Below are 16,836 nucleotides of genomic sequence, written 5' to 3'. Positions count from 1 at the left end.
ATCTCAGTAATGGTGGAAGCGAGTGTTGGCTGTTCAAGGAAGTGACGAAATGCAGATCCTAATTTATATTAGCTTGTTTCATTTCTTGATGGTAGTTCTTCGTGGTGTTGAAATTATGTTCCATCTCAAGCAATACGGCTGTTTCTGAATGAAAGTTAGAGATAAGGGACTGGGAATTTTGAAACAACAAGGAGCGGAGCTGGATGACCACAGCAGGCCAAGCAGCATCACAGGAGGAGGAATGCCGACGTTTCAAAAATGGGGGGTGTGAAGGGGATTCTGAAATATAAGCGGGGTGGGGGAGATCGGATGGAAGATGGGTAAAGGAGCAAGCAGGTGGAGAGGTGACAGACAGGTCAAAGAGGCAGGGTTGGAGCCACGAAAGGTGAATGTAGGCAGGGAGTTAGGTCGGGGATCGATCAGTCCACGGAGGACGGACAGGTCAAGGAGTCAGGTTGAGCTTTGTGTGTATGAGATGGAGGTGGGGCATTTGGTGGGAGGGATGATGAGATAGGTAGGATCTAGTTGGGCTGATTTTGTGATGTGGTCGGCGGAGGGGATACTTTGAAGCTTCTGAAGCCCACATTGATACCATTGGCCTGCAGGGTTCCCATGCAAAACATGAGATGCAGTTCCTGCAGAGGATGAGTGGCATCATTGTGGCAATGCAGGAGGCACAGGAAGAAAATGTCATCCAAGGATTGGGAGGGGGAGTTGAATTGTTTCGTTGCTGGGAGAGCGCTGGTTAAGATGATAGTGACTGTATTTCAACTCACCGAGTGAATGAACTTCAAGGCCAGCATTTGTCAGTGTGAGGTGTTCATCAACATCACTATCCAGTTGTGAGAGGTCATCCTGAGATTCAGCTTCTTCAGACAGAATATCATCATAATCTCTACGAATTGGACCTTGGAGGAAAAGAGAATTATCACTGGCACAAGTTGTAACAAACAACATCACGCTGGAAAATGACACCAGCTCTGAAACATGGGATTAGAAGGTTCAGTTAGTCCCCAGGACATCTAGAGACATGGCTGAAGCACACATGAGTATTAAATTTCGTTTGTTTTCTCTACACATTAGGAGGTTGGGGGAATGTGATAGAATCCTTCCAGTTGTTTTTTTTTTGAAAGGAAGTCAGATAATGACTAACTACTTCCAATTTTTTGGATATTCCAAATCTTGGAAGAATAGTCTCTGATTTCTGGTTAAGACTATGAGGAGATATCATGCAAGAAGCAAGATTGGATGATATTTGGGCCACTCCTTCATGATGTTGTCTTGATTGTTATTTTTAAATATAAGACAGGTTAAATTTATCCTTGATATCTGGATTTAGGGCCCATAACAGACAACCACGATGTCATTGAATAACAGAAGAAGCGTAAGGGGATAAATATAACCGGTCTCATATTAAAAATGTGATTAGAAAATTCAGGCGGCTGTTTTGACAGGAAATGACATGATGGACAGTTTCGTCAATCACATCGTCACAAACCAGATATTTTGACTTTTAACTGGCACTGCTCGTGAAAGAGCCAATGTCGTTCTGAGCCTTCACATCTGCAAATTTGCACTGCAGACAACATGAAGGGCGTTGTGATATCAAGTCTTTTTTTTTAAGGAATGCAATTCGAAACCTGTCCCTGCTTTTGTACTCTCTTGCATCTCCTCTGAATGTTCAGGATTTAATACTCAGAGGGCGCTCCGGATTTCTAGAATTGTCTCCCTCCATCTCACACTCACTCCAATTTTAACAGAAAATGACAGGTTAGACAATGATGAATTGTCTCAACTGTTTGTACATTCTAGAAATCTGGAGCACACTCTGAGAGTTAAAGCCTGATCATTCAGAAGAAATGTTAGGGATTACAAAAAAATGGGAGAGGTTTTGAATTGTATTGCTTTAAAAAATACACTTGGTGTCAGATGAGTTGTTAATTTTAAGTCTGGGATAGATTATTGTCAACCAGGGATATTATGGGACATGGGCCAAAGACAATTATCTGAATTTCGGACCAGGCGAGTACCAGGAAATTGTCACTGAATCGAGGGACCAGGCTCGAGGGATTGAGTGGACGACTCATGTTTCTGTGTTCCTGCATTTCTTTTCCATTGGGGCTGAGGTAACAGAGTGCTGGGCTTTTTGAGCTGCATTGTGAAATTATGACGGACATAGGTGTGGTAGCCAGGAAGAAATTTTCGCCGTTGTTGGGGAAATCACCTGTCAGGAGATGTTGGTTGAAAGAAAGGGGAGATCAAGTTCGAGGAGGGAGAATTAAAGAGCATGTGAAGGAAAAAATGTTTTGAGCCAGCGTTTGGTAGGACTCTGGAAACTACTACCTCTCAGTGTGGTAGATGCACGAACACTTTTGAAAACGAATAAGTATTGACTTGCACATATTGTCAATGACAGTGCACGAAAGTGGCCTGACAGAAAGTGAGCACAGACAAACCTGCAATACTGTTGGAGTTCACCTCAGGATCTTCTGTTCCCCGATTTTTGTCAATCAAGTTGTGGCTGGTGTAGTATTCGATGTGATTGAGTGAGTCAATGGAAGCAGAAACTACTGAAAGCAAACAAATAGAATTAATGTCAATATCATTTTCCTAGTGGAGACATGAAGCTTTCGAATTGTAAAAAGGTGAAATTTCTTCAGACAGAGGATGGTGAATCTATGGAACTCATTGACACAGAAAGGTGTTGGGGCCAAGTTTCTGGTTGTCTTTAAAACAGAGATAGACAGGTTCTTGATCATTATGGGGATAAAATGTTTGAACGAGAAGATAGGAGTAGGGGTTGTGAAACATATTAACCATCGCTAAATGGCAGAACTGTCATGATCGGACACATGACTTAACTCCGCTGCAAAATCTCCTCGACGTTTGGGCTGTGGGTTGAATTTTATTGCCCTAATTGGAGAACAATGTAGCAAATATTATGATTACATCATCTCTGCTGCAATACCCAGAATTTTGTCAACTGGAGAAATTTCGGGAATGCATTCAAGACACGATTTGTGGTGGTTCAAAATGAAGTGAAATGCCAAATCACTGTCATTGGAGATGGGAAAAAAACCTTTAGTTCTCACATCGAGCAGAACCTGTCAGCAAAAATACTTCCTCATATCTGCTATTAGATCAACGCACATGGAGTTAAATTGAATGCCTTCAATTTTCTAAGGAAAGTCTGTCATTGTGTCTGATCGCCCTTAAATGTTATTATTTTGAAACTTTGCATGTTTCTTGAATCCACTCAGTATATTTACACATCTCTGATTATTGTTAGACTTACTGTCTATTGTCTATTGTGATGAGACATCATTTGTATATGTTTCCCTTTAATTTGCTTTCCCAAATGTGTTCACAGTTCGAAAACTGAGTCAATCATTTCCATTGTGATCATAAAATGTTCCTTCCATTTTTTGGTGTAACTGTTTTTATATCAAAATCAAAACTGCCAGTTGTTCCCACAATCCCATGCTCTATCTGGTTTGTCTGTTGGCCCATTCCCAAGTTCAGAAGGCAACCCTAGCCATTAAGATTCTTGCACTCTTCCCTTAATTAGACTACAGTCATGTCAATATTTTACACATATATTCGTTTGTGAGCTGTTACCACATTATCTGTCAAATAACAACACAGAAGTTAAACATCCAGTTTGACTGTTATATTATTTTTTTGGCACTGGGCATTCGAACCGCTGTTGCCACGAGGGATCGAGGTCTATTGTCTGCACTGCCATGCATCCTTGATTGTTCATATCAGTTTGCATATTAATTACTTAATTTGCTTTCAGTATTATGTGTTGTGCAAAAGGCAGTCATGACAATATTTATGTTGCTGTGAAGAAATTTGGGAATACATTTGTCGTTCAGTTGTCTGAAGGAGTCAGAGTGAAACCAGGTTTCCATTTGGAAAGTGTGATGCTGTTCGCATTTACAAACATGGGTCTGAAAAATATCTTCCGGTAACCATGGGCTTTGGGATGTATCATTGATAAATCTGCCTCTCCCTCAAAGCAGAGTTTCATTGACTTTCATTGCTTCTCTCACACGAGGACAGTGAGTAAACAACTGAACGTGTTCAATCAGATCAGTGACCATTGAAATTCAAGGGAAGCTGTACTTATCCAAAAACAACACAAAGTGATGGAAGAAATACGTACCTGGTTCAAATTCCTGAAGAATCATCTTGCCAGGAGGATTATTCTCAATTTCATCATAAATTCCTTGGTACAAACCAAGACTTGAGCCTTTGCCGACCATGGAAAGATCTGTTGAAGGAACGATAGACGAGTCATGATTTGTAGCTGAACACACAGCAGCAACATTGAGATTATTACTGAAGAAACCAAATTTCGTAACACACTTAGCTCGTTCCATCCAGGTGGTGAGAATCATGAAATAACATGACCTGATCACTGGCAATTGTTATGTTCAACATAGAGAATAAGATGTTGTTTACTGGGATTTGGAAGACGAGTTCAAATTTTCGTGTTACAAAATTTTACATCTAGACAATTCTCAGCTCACAATCGCTCATGTGAGCAAAAATACCGAGTTTAGAAATTAAAGATTCTTAATGCAATGAACGAGAAAATAAAACTTTCATAATTTATAGCAAACAAAATAAAACACCTTGATGACCATGACGAGGTTCCAAGTCAATAATCTAGATAAAGGGAGAAAAGGAAAATGCTTCGATAAAAGTAATTTTATCAGAATTTAGACACTGTACCGAGACACTTGCATTGTTGTTGTTATAGTTGGATGCAGTAACGTGAGGCAGGTGAAAAAAGGAGAATATTATGGTCATTGATAGTCTCAAACTAAGCGCATGCGTTTGTTTGCTATCTGCAAATTAAACTGTCAAAAAATTATGAAACTGTAGAAACGGATGTATTTTGCAGCTCGTGTTGTTCGTTCTGGCCATCAAGTGGAAAAAGGCTACGAGGCAACACTTTAGAAAGATGAACAGGTGCCACCTGGTCAGTCACGGGAACCCAGTTACTGTATGACTGAAATTTCGTACAAAGGGGCATTCATCCTCTCATTGATCCTGGGTTCTGGCATCAGCATTGAGAAACTGAAGTACCATAAATGAAAACAAACCGCTGAACAAATAATTAAAGCACCGTGCAAATGTTTCAGTGAAACTTAGAGACACAGTGCGGCAATCAATAAGTTGTTCCGGAGTGTCATGTGCAGTTAAACTGGAAGATAAGAAGTGGAGAAATGGTTTGTATTGACGATATATTGGCATTGGTAACGACGTGATACAACACCACGTGAAATGTTAATTTCGATTATATTTACAGACATTGAGCAACTTGATAAATATTAGATGTAAATTTTTATTTATTTAAACTCGCATAAGCACTACTGAAGTATTTTATCTTTGTCTCCTTTCAAAATCTGGCGATTCAACTCATAAAGCACCTTGAGGAAAACAATGGGGGTGGAAAGGTGGAATAACATAATGCAGCCCCCAGATATAATGGAACTCTAAAATTGACGTAGCATTAACTCAGCCTGCAGATGTGAGACTCAACTTTCATTTGCGATTTCCTCTGCATTATCACCAGAAGTGCGACCAAATCACAGATGAGCAGGACTCCCAAGGTTAGGCAGACAGCAACAGGAATGGAAATAGATTGTCTGCCGTGTCCTTGAAGAAGAAATTGCAGACAGATTTAGCATTGTTAGGGGCTGGCATGTAAAATTGTGAAGAAACCTTAACACAGAAGCGGTGATGTCAGCATCAAAATCAAGAAAATGCCAAGAGTATAATTATTACACGACAGGAACACAACCTTCCCAGAAACATCAATAATAGCATCAATCATAAATACCCGCTGGTGGAGGTGAAGGGGAAGTCGTCAACACATCGGGTTCTGTGAAAGAGATTGAACACATATTCATGAGGTTCAAATTTAATGCAAGAATACAAAGCAGTCACGAATGTGTGACATTAATAATGACGGATCGGCACCAGTCTGCATCTTGCTTACCAGAACAGATCACATGAGCAATTTCCTTCTGATCACACTTCCTTTGAGCTGGTGCTGGGGAGAGACAGTCGGAAAGAGAGGATTCACTTTCCTTACACTTCACATCATTCTGCCAGATCACACCTCCACCCAGGGAGACAGCGGTCCCTTTTTAGGCCAGCAGAGCGAAGCCACATCTTAGCTGCCTGCAGACAACATTGGCATCAACGATATCCCAGGAATCCCCACACAATGTACCCCAGCGTCCATCACACTTGATCTCCACTCTCCCTGAACAGTTGCTGCTCCCTCCATCCAGGCGCACGCTGAGTTGCGAATCTGTGACACAGAAGAGGTTATGATTGAATGCAATCCACAGCAGAAACAACAGCCGAGAGCTCGCATCTTAACCACGTGGATGTACCTGATCGCTGATTGCAGGAAGATGAACTGAGGGGCTGCTCCTGCGTCACATTGCTCTCTGTTAAGAGGAGAAACATGCTGACTCTATTGGAAATCAGTATCTGAAACGACAGCTGAACATTGAGAAGTTTTGCCATGTTACCTGAACATACAACACCGGCATCGTCCCTGTGCTCACAATCGTGTTGATCCCACGGATTTGTTCGACATTGCCACAGGGTCGATTCGTGTGACTGACACTCAATCCCATCGAGCCGAATTTGTCCTTGCCCTGTTCCGAATGATGCAGTTTCGTACATAACATCCTGGACGCCACCACAGTGCAACTGTTTACAAATCACTTCTGCATCTCGAAAATCGAGGCTTTTTGAGCACACTGTTCCCCAGGTCCCATTGTAGAACACCTCCACTCTCCCCTCACAGCGATGCTTTCCATTCACCAGCCGCATCTCCTTGTTCTCTGTTCACACAACGACACATAATCAGATTAATAGATTACTCATGCCTTGCTTGCATGGCTGCGTGTGTCCTTTGAAGTCTCACACAGGTTTTCAGGAGGAGCATACCACATGATACAGAATCAGGATTTGCCATTTAAACTCATCAGGTCTGGCAGGAGAGAAAGAGCACGGTTAACGTCCCTTGTCCAGTGACACTTATTGTGAAGAAAGTTCATGAGTCCTGAAACCAACTTTCTGCTTAATTTCCACAGATTCTGCCTGATGTTCGGTATGTCTCCAGCAATGTCTGTCGTTGTTACAGATTTTCATCATTCATGTTTCTAAGTGCTTGGTTTTGACCATGAAATATAGTACACCAATGAAGCGGTTGGACGAACTTAAAGAACTATTAAACAGGAACAAGGCAGTACATACTTCGGGCATGGCGTTTTAAGGAATAAAAAAAATCTTTGTCAATGTACCTCTACGATCTTGTGAAATAATTGCACATGCAGTATGGTAAACAATGAAACTGTGTTCAAACAGAAAGTCTGCAATAAAGGTAAGGTTTGCCGAGCAGTGCAAGAGGCCAGCCACTTTAATTGTAAAAGAGATGCGTCAAATGTTGTGAAATCTGCCAGAAGATGTAAAGAGATCATATGATCCTTGTCTTATGAATGGTGAAATGTTTGACAGTCATACGGAAAGGAACCGAGTTCTTTCGTTGTTTCATACAAAACTAGAGATCGTAAATCATTGTTTGTTTTTCAGTCAGCCCTTTTAGGTATTCAGGAGAATATTTACTTTACATACAGTTACAGAACTAGAGATCATATATCATTGTTTATTTTCAGTCGGCCCTTTTAGAAATTCAGGAGAATATTTACTTTGCATACAGTATCATAAACTGACTAACAATGATACCCTTGCACCAAATTCGGAATGTACCTGATAGAGGAATAAATTCACATGAAGACAGTGATAATAGAGGGGAAATGGCTATTTCATGTTCTGTGTGGCGTGTACACGTCAGGATCTGTGTAGTTCAATTCCAGACTCCATGTTCTCTCTAATTCAGTGTACAGCTTCCACTTTAATACATCGCCGAAAATATTTCACAAAAAATAGAAAATTGAAAACGGCCTCACCTGAGCAGACAATTCTCACATCTTCTTTATGAGAACAGTCGTCTTGGTGACCCAATTGTGCTGAAGGACATTCCCAAAGAAATGCTTCATTTCCTGAACACTTCACATCTTTCAACCAAACTGGGCACGAGCCCGCTCCATAGGAGGAAGGAAATGTCATATCCAGTGCACTTCCACATCCCAGTTGTTCGCAACCCACCTCAGCGTCAACAAAATCCCAGGAGTCATCACAAACAGATCCCCATGTCCCTTTGTAATAAATCTCCACTCGACCAGCGCAAGGGCTTCCACCATCTGATAGCCTTAACTGGAAGTGCTCTGTTAGACAAAAACACTTCACATTCTGCATCCATTACACAATTCTTTCATCATTCAGCACAGCAGCATATATCGATGAAGGCAAAACAAGTTTAAAATCTTTGTGTGAGCGGCCTGTAAAAGTGTGACACAGAATATCTTGAAATACTAATTCGGTTAAACATAGCCTTCCTGCAATAATGGTGGAGAAATATTTCAAAATAATCTTATTATATTCGGCACTGCCAGTTTCACTTTCCCTTTCTATTTTGAATATTCTATGAGTTAATGAGCAATCAGTTGGAGTTTTCTTTTCTGTATCCTCTCACTCGGTTTATGGCTGTCAGTAATTCAGTATATCACTCTATTCAGGCTCCTGTGATGCTCGCTGGCCTGCTGTGTTCCTCCAGAACCATGCTGTGCTACCTATTACTTTATACATGATAGCCTTCTTTTACAATCTGCGTAAATGTATCTTTCTTCAACATAAATCCTCTCTTTTCATTTCTTCAAATCCAATATTTGTATTTGAGAAGTATGGCAGGATAAAACACTGCAATACATGTACAGGAGAGATATCACACTGCAGGGAGAAGATTAATAATATTTCCATTCGGTTGTCAAATACCGTGATAAAATGTTTGCTGTTAAAACTAACAGGAGCAAGGAGACATTGAGCGGAAGCCATGTTGCATAGAGTGATTAGTGGGTGCTATAGGCTTCAGAAAGCGAATTCCGCCACCTGGATGGGCAAAATTAAATTTAAAATGACCAAAATATCAGAAATAATGCAGAACAATGATATTTGAGACTGTGTGATCTGCAGGATACGAAGAGACTGCCAGGAAGAAAGCCATGAATGGGTTTGATCAAACAAATGGGAATTTAATAGGAATTGAGCCTCAGCATTTGATCAGTTGAATTACATGCGAAGTTAATAATAATATGATGATATTCGATGACCTTCCCAAGATGTAGAAATTAAAATTACAACGTGGCCCGATTTAAGACTTGAGATATTGGTCAGCATGATGCAGCTTTCTGCAGATTATAACAAGAAACATTTTGAAACAAAGGTGGAAATGTTTGCATAAAAACCATGAATGATATCGTCTATAATTGCATTAATCGAAGCCAGACTAGCAACATCACAGTTACGGGACGGTGAAGTTGTGAAGAGAGGTAGAGATGATGTAGACGTATCGGGTTTGTGACCACATGTGAATAACATAACACTAGTCCGTCGGATGGAGCAGCTTTTGTCCAAAGTGTGCAGGAGGGTTTCCTGCCACAGTGCGTCGAAGGGCCGACAAGAGGGTAGGCCACACTGGATCTGGTACTTGGTAATGAACCAGGCCAGGTGTTTGATTTCGTGGGAGGTGAGCACTTTGGAGACAGTGACCATAATTCGTTTACATTCAGTTTACCAATGGAAAGGGATAGGAACATGCCATAAGGCAAGAGCTATAGATGAGGGAACGGCAATTATAAGGCGATTAGGCAAGATGGGGGAGGCATAGAATGGGTGAGCAAAATGCAGTGGATGGGGACAGTCGAAACTTGGAGCTGGTTTAAGGAACAGATATTGTGTGTCCTTGATACGTATGTCTCTGTCAGGCAGTGACGAAGTGATAAGGTAAGGGAACCGTGGTTTACTAAAGAAATTGTATGTCTTGTTAAGCGGAAGAGGAAGACATATGTGACGTTGAGACGAGATGTTTCAGATGAGGCGTTAGGATGTTACAGATTAGCTCAGAAGGATTTAGCGAAAGAGTCAAGAACAGCAAGGAGGAGACATGAGCAGTCATTAGCAGATAGAATAATGGAGAACCATAAAGCTCTCTATAGGTATGTGAGGAATAAAAGGATGAGCAAGATAAGAATAGGCCAGACAAAAACAGAAGTGGGAAGTTGAGTGTGGACCCTGTTGAGTCGGAGAGGTGCAAAACGAATAGGTTTCATCTGTTTTCACTCAGGAAAAAGGAGAATATTTCGGAGGAGAGGACTGAGATATGCCCTCTTGGACTTGAAATGATTGAGGTTAGTAAGGAGGCGGTGTTATCAATTCTAGAAGGTGTGAAGGTAGAAAAATTCCGTGGGCCGGATGGGATTTTTCTGAGTATTCTCTGGGAAGCTAGGGAGGAGGTGGCGGAGAATTGAGTCGTCATTGTCTACGGGTTTAGTACCAGAGGACTGGAAGATTGCAAATGTTGTTTTTTTTTAAAGAAGGGCACTAGAGATGACCCAGGTAATTATCGACCAGTGAACCTTACGTCTGTTGCAGGAAAACTTTTGGGAAGGATTATAAGAGATAGGATTTATAATCATCTAGCAAGCAACAATTTTATTGCGGACAGTCAACATGGAGTCATCAAGGATGCACGTGGACCTCAGTAAAGCCTTTGATAATGTTCCGCATGGTAGACTATTGGAGAAAAAGCAGAGGCATGGGATTGAGGGACATTTAGCAATTTGGATTCGAAACTGGCTTTGTGTCAGAAGGCAATGAATGGTGGTTGATGAAAAATATTCAGCCTGAAGTCCATTTCCTAGTGGTATGCCACAATGATTTGTTTTGTGACCACTACTGTTTGACATTTCTACAAATGACTTCGACGCATGAATGGGTGGATTATTTAGTAAGTTTGCAGATGACACTAAGGTGGGTGGAGTGTTGGACAGTGTAGAAGAATTTTGCAAGTTACCGCAAGTTACACTTGGATAAACTGCAGAATTGGGCTGAAAGGTGGCAAATGGAGTTCAATGCAGATAAATGTGAGATGATTCACTTTGGGAAGAACAATAGTAGGAAAGAATACCGTGTCAATGGAAAGATTCTTGGTAGTTGTAGATATGCAGAGGGATCTTGGGGTCCATGTAGATAGATCCCTGAAAGTTTCCACCCAGGTTCATAGTGCTGTGAAGAAGGCATACGGTGCGTCAGGATTTGTTGGGAGAGGGATTGAGTTCCGGAGCCGTGATGTCATGCTGTACCTGTCGAAAACGCTAGTGCACCCTCACTTCAAATATTGTGTAACTTCAAGGCAGAATGTTATTTTGAGCAACTGCAATAGACCTTTGTGTACTTGTAGAAGTCAAAATTTTGAAGAAAGAAGGCATGTCTTTGTATGTTTTGTTTTGTGCATGTAGATAGAAAAGACCAGAGCTAATTCAGAGAGTCACAGATTCAGAGGTCTTCAGCACAGAACATTTAATGAGAAACAAGCTCGTAAATATCCAAATATCATTTCCCAGCACTTGGGTTCAGACTGTACTCTTTGGCATCACAGGGACACCTCTAAATACATCTGTCCCTACCACCCTGAAAGGCAGTGAGCACCAAATTGTACCAAACTCCGAATGAAAGAAAATTCTCATGCCCCTCAAATACTTATGTCCATTACCTGAAATGCATGATATAATGAATACAACACCTTAAAATAGGGAAATCCTTCTTTATTGCATTTTATATCCTGGAATTTCTTCTGCGCTCAGGCTCCCCGGGTTAAACGAAAAGAATCCCAGACTGACCAATTTGTCTTCACAACTAATTCTTTCCGGCTTCGGGAACAAAAACCGTCATACCATTCCTCTGCATCTTCTCCAGTACCAAAAACATACCCACCTTCTGAGGTGGATTCCAAAACTGTGCACAATATTCCGCACTGGTCAAACAATGTTTCATGCAGTTTAAGCATAATCTTTTTGCACTTAAATTATTAACATTAGCTGACAAAAAACCATTTTGTTGCATTTACAAATATAAAGTGAAGCTTCCTTTAGCCGCTCCTGACGTTATATTTCTCTCTACTCTCTTCCATCGTTCCGGGGAAAAGCCCCATCATATTCATCTATTCCCTTTACCTTACACCTTTAAAACTCAGCAAATTCTTTCCTAAGTGCATTCGAGACTCACAACATCTTTCCTGTAACAGGGACAAAATACAAGAATGCAGTATTCCAAAATTGGTCAAACCTATCTCCTGTGCAGCCATATCATGACATCCCAACTCCGAGACTCAAAACACTGAACAACGAAGTGGGGCAGTGCAACTGCCTCCCTCACTGCACTGTGTACCTGAGTCTTCACTTCCAATGAAACATGAGTTTGCTCACCAAGATCGCATTATTCTGCAGCAGTACCCAGGGCATTGCCATTCAGTGGATAAGTGAAATCCTCTGTCTTTCCAAAGTGCAGCACATTCCCATTTATTTGAATTAAACTCCATCTGCCAATCCTTGGCCATGTTGCCAATCTCATCAATGTCTGTCATACTGACTCTCCCCAAAATTTGAAATGGCGAAACTACAAGCCCTCTCACAAAATTAGAAATTGGTGATCAAACACTGCAGGCCTGGCAGCATCTGGGGGAATGTAATGATGTTTGCATTTCGTGTCCACTGACACTAGGCCAGAACTAACACAGGCCGCAAACAACTGTGGCAAGTTTTCTTTTGGATTATACATTTATTATGTTTGTATCTCAGAGAAAATATCTTGTTTTCTCACATTCAGTCACCTGGCTCACGTCTGATTTCACCCACTGTTCGCTCAGCAGATAGGTATTTGACTCGACATTTCTGAACAGGTTTATGTGGGAGGAGTCTACTCACGTGAACAGATGACGCCTGCACAACTGCTGTCAGTGCTGGATCAATTAAATGGGCCGAACATCCTGCAGTTCTGGAGCTGCGGTTCCTGTCCATGATACTGGACCCCAAGCAACCATGAGCGGCTGTCGCTCTCCCCGTATTTTGAAGAGATATATGTTTCTAAGGCATAACCGCATCCAAGCTGTTTGCAGACAACGTCAGCATTGTTTCGATCCCACAGGGTGTTCTGTAATCCGCCCCAGCTTCCATTATAGCAAACCTCAACTCCGCCGGCACAGCGGCTTCCCCCATTCGCTAGTCTCAGCGCCCAATTTCCATCTGTAACATCAGAGTTTTTGAGAAAAAAATTAACCTGCATGCCGACTTTCCATTAAAAATTATGATTTTTGATCATTAACAATGTCTTCCCCGTTTGCTTTTAAATAGTTTAATCTTGGTATTGACATTTATTTCGTAAAACAATATTGTGAGAAATGTGGAACAACGCGTGCTGTAAATGTGGGGCAATGGGGATATAAAGTTGTTTCAAAGTCTCGGCCATAAAATAACGACTTGAACGAGTCAGTTTGATTTTGGCTCTGCAGGCGATCCCAGAGACTCCGAATGTTGCGACGGCTGTTGAGCTGCCCTTGTGTTCATTTCCGACAGCAGAACACCTTGTACTTAGCAAATTCCACACCAGCCACCGAAACAAAATAATAACTGAGTCAACAGACGTTAAGGTGCTGAGGACTGAGGAAGTCATTTCAAGGACAGAAACAAATTTGTGATATTCAAACATATTCTGACATGATGGGATGGTTCATCGATCTGTCGGTCAATAGTATTACTGTTGACACGAAAGACGTTTCGTTTTTAAAATGTCTTCATCCCATTTATATGTCAACATCTTTTTCAAGAAGTATGAACACGTGCAATTTCTGTGCAAACGTTTGTGACCAGCGAGATCTTTCCCATCGGGAGTTGAGGAGAAAATGTTTTGTATTTCATGTCTTTTAGCATGTTATCCAGGTGTGTGAATTAATGCTCAGGAACATATTTTGATGTATGTAACGGGGAATTGCGGTCTCGTTTCTGTCAGTGAACCATGAAACAACGAATAAATGTTGTAAAATAAAACTCATCCGGCTCCTTATCATTTCAGGAATGCAAATCTCTAGCTGTAGCTGCCCTGGGTTTCATAGGACTGCGGACTCAAAGAAGAATGAGTGAACCAGAATTAACGGACTGTGAAAACAACTTAGTTGGAAGGAAACCAGGTGTATGGCACAAATTTTGGCCGCATTGGTGAAACTTTCAAACCGCATAAGATTAAATATAGGATTAATAACAGATGAAATATTAGTGGTGTGTTCATATTGTAAAGGAATCGAGAGATCTTAGAAGCACGAACAGAATGTGTTCGCACGACCCACTCATTCTGGAAGCATATGTGGAAAGTGGGGGTTTTGGCATTTGATCAGCGCTGGGGTTCTTGGCAGAAATTAAGGCAAGTAATTTTATCTGAAATGGTTTCTGAGAAGTTCAGAAAATTGAACAAAAAATGTGGTTTCAATGCAAATTAAGTTCTGAAAATTCAAATATCACATCTAATAATATCGCTGTCGCAAACCAAACATGGTCTCTCAATGAGCAATTTGGAGTTAGTCATCACGACATGGTAATGCAGATAAGATATTAGAATTCTGGAAGAGCAATGGTGGAGTTGAAACTAAATTAAACAAACAGAACTGAAGTCTAGTCTCAGTAATGGTGGCACTCAATCTATAATCAATTCTCCTAAAAAATGGCCTCTTTCCGACATAGGACTGCAGAATAATGTATCCATGCAGTGAAGCAATCTCTGAAATGAGACAGTTCACCAATCGATATCAAGGTAATTACAAATGACCAATAAATCATGGTCTCATCGTTGATATCCCATTAAAGATAAAATTGATACATTTCAGAATTTTCAATACATACAACAACGATGCAGAGCACTATTCGGCGACAGAACGTTTGCTGTGGAGGATATACCAGAGCATACGACATGAGCCACCTTTTCATGTGAACAGATGAAATCTTCTCCATGCGAAACTGGACAGTCCCACAATCTTATCTCACCTCCACGGCACCTATAGTTTTCCTTCCACACTAGTCCGTCTCCTTTCCAAGATCGAAATGCTCTGTAGATTGACTTTACAAGCCCGCATTGAAGGTGCTCACGGACCACACTGGCATCTTTTAATCCAAATGAATCACCGCACAGCATTCCCCACTGACTTTCATGCAGCACTTCCACTCGCCCAGGGGACCTGTTCTCCCCATCCACCAGTCGGGGTCCATGGTTTCCTATTTTGAAACAAATAGAAATACAGAGATTTTCAAATTGACTTGTTCACATCATGAACCTAATTGCAACATTAATTACGGAAGGACACTCCTAAAGTAAAGATTGTTACATTTTTATTTGAGGTCCAGTAGAATATAAGTAATGCAGATGCCAAGGTGCATTTGCAGCATTCTATGTTGACGGAGCATCTGCGTTGCTTTTGTTCTCGAATGCTGGCCAAGGTGAACTGGCATAGGGCATGACACAATGAGTGCGAAGTTAACAGTATAGAGATGGTCAAATGGTTGCTCTCTTGTTGGGGAGAGACGACTGATTGTGATTTATTCTGCAGGGCCGCACTCATCAGGCAAGAGGCCAACTAAGAAGATGAGAATGCTGCCAGCAAACTCAGAATGTGAAAGAAATCAATGAACGCTGTTGTGTCAGCTCATGCATTCCAACCCAGATGTTCAGCCAACTCAGCTAACCAACTCCCGTCTGGAATCCTGAAGTACATCACGAGAAGAAATGCAAAAGTTGTCAATATTTACGTTATGAAGAAGATTTGCATAAACTTGGGCAAAAAAGATGATTATGTGCTCGAGGTTAATTTTGTAAAATGTGGTATTACATGTGGGTGACATATCCAGAAAAGTACATTGAATGCTGCATGTAGAATGCAATTGCCCAACTGTCAATATTTATTGACCAGTCGAGCCACTGTCATTCTGTCTCAGAATTTGAGGTAATTCGTCGTAATTGTATGTCCCCTCCTGCTCCGTACGTTTTTTAAAATTTTGATCGCTGACCTGTATTGTGAAAAGGTTAAGTTAATCAATTGTGCAAAATCGTCAGAAAATCGGAAAAGTGGATGAATTAAACTTTATCTGCCACTGTAAGAAAAGTGATTATAAGCTGTAGGTTCTTTACTTTTGTAGAGTGAGGCATGGAATTTCCCATGTCTGTACTGAGATGCAGGCTTACGTTTCAAAATTAGCTCATGACATCAGGCATATATGTTTTTAAACCATTCATTATGGCAGCTATCAACATGAGTCGGTAATGCAAAGGAAAGCAGGACGGATGGATAAGTGGTACATAGAACGAAATGTAAAGAAATGTCCTCCTGGAAAACGACGTGCAACATGCATTTAGAGGTTTTCACTTTTTTTCACTCTTCACATTTTGAACAGGAATATGTAAACAAACGGCTGAGCCCTTCATGATCTCAGATGCGTGAAATTGTCAGAAAACTTAGCAGGATAACCAGAGATGCAACTTAAACTTAAATATGAAAATAGAGTTCAGTTGTTCAGAAGCAGAGACGTTGTAATGATTGTTTTCAAATCGTCTTTAAGCTGATATAATGGCAGTGTAAAAGGGGAGATTGTGGCCGAGCGGTATTATGATTAGACTCTTAACCCAGATGCCCATGCATCATTATGGGCAGCATCGTTCGAATCCGGCAAATAGTGGACATTGAATTCAAAACTTAAAAAAAAAACTGCAATTAAGAGTCCAATGGTAAATCATGAATGCACTGCAGGGTGACAAGGACAAACCCATCTAGTTTGATTGGGCCCTCCAGGAAATGAAGCCGCCATCCCT

The 16,836-nt window shown here is 41.0% G+C and overlaps 1 protein-coding gene across 1 annotated transcript in view; it reads right to left on the bottom strand.

Moving 5' to 3' along the window:
* LOC125448960 (deleted in malignant brain tumors 1 protein-like) overlaps positions 1-16,836 on the bottom strand; it is a 61,477-nt gene that overhangs the window by 40,644 nt on the left and 3,997 nt on the right. Inside the window, exons 2-9 of the mRNA XM_059641856.1 lie at positions 15,021-15,248; positions 8,004-8,321; positions 6,417-6,875; positions 6,175-6,331; positions 5,115-5,215; positions 4,169-4,312; positions 2,457-2,570; positions 777-908 (exon numbers count right to left, since the gene is read on the bottom strand). Coding sequence (XP_059497839.1) covers positions 777-908; positions 2,457-2,570; positions 4,169-4,312; positions 5,115-5,215; positions 6,175-6,331; positions 6,417-6,875; positions 8,004-8,321; positions 15,021-15,248 — 1,653 coding nt within the window. The remainder of the gene's footprint in view (positions 1-776; positions 909-2,456; positions 2,571-4,168; positions 4,313-5,114; positions 5,216-6,174; positions 6,332-6,416; positions 6,876-8,003; positions 8,322-15,020; positions 15,249-16,836) is intronic.

This window comes from Stegostoma tigrinum, chromosome 43, assembly GCF_030684315.1.
Source record: "Stegostoma tigrinum isolate sSteTig4 chromosome 43, sSteTig4.hap1, whole genome shotgun sequence".
Lineage (NCBI taxonomy): Eukaryota > Metazoa > Chordata > Chondrichthyes > Orectolobiformes > Stegostomatidae > Stegostoma > Stegostoma tigrinum.
The sequence above is the reverse complement of the archived record's forward strand: the minus strand, read 5'-3'. Positions and strand labels throughout refer to the sequence as shown.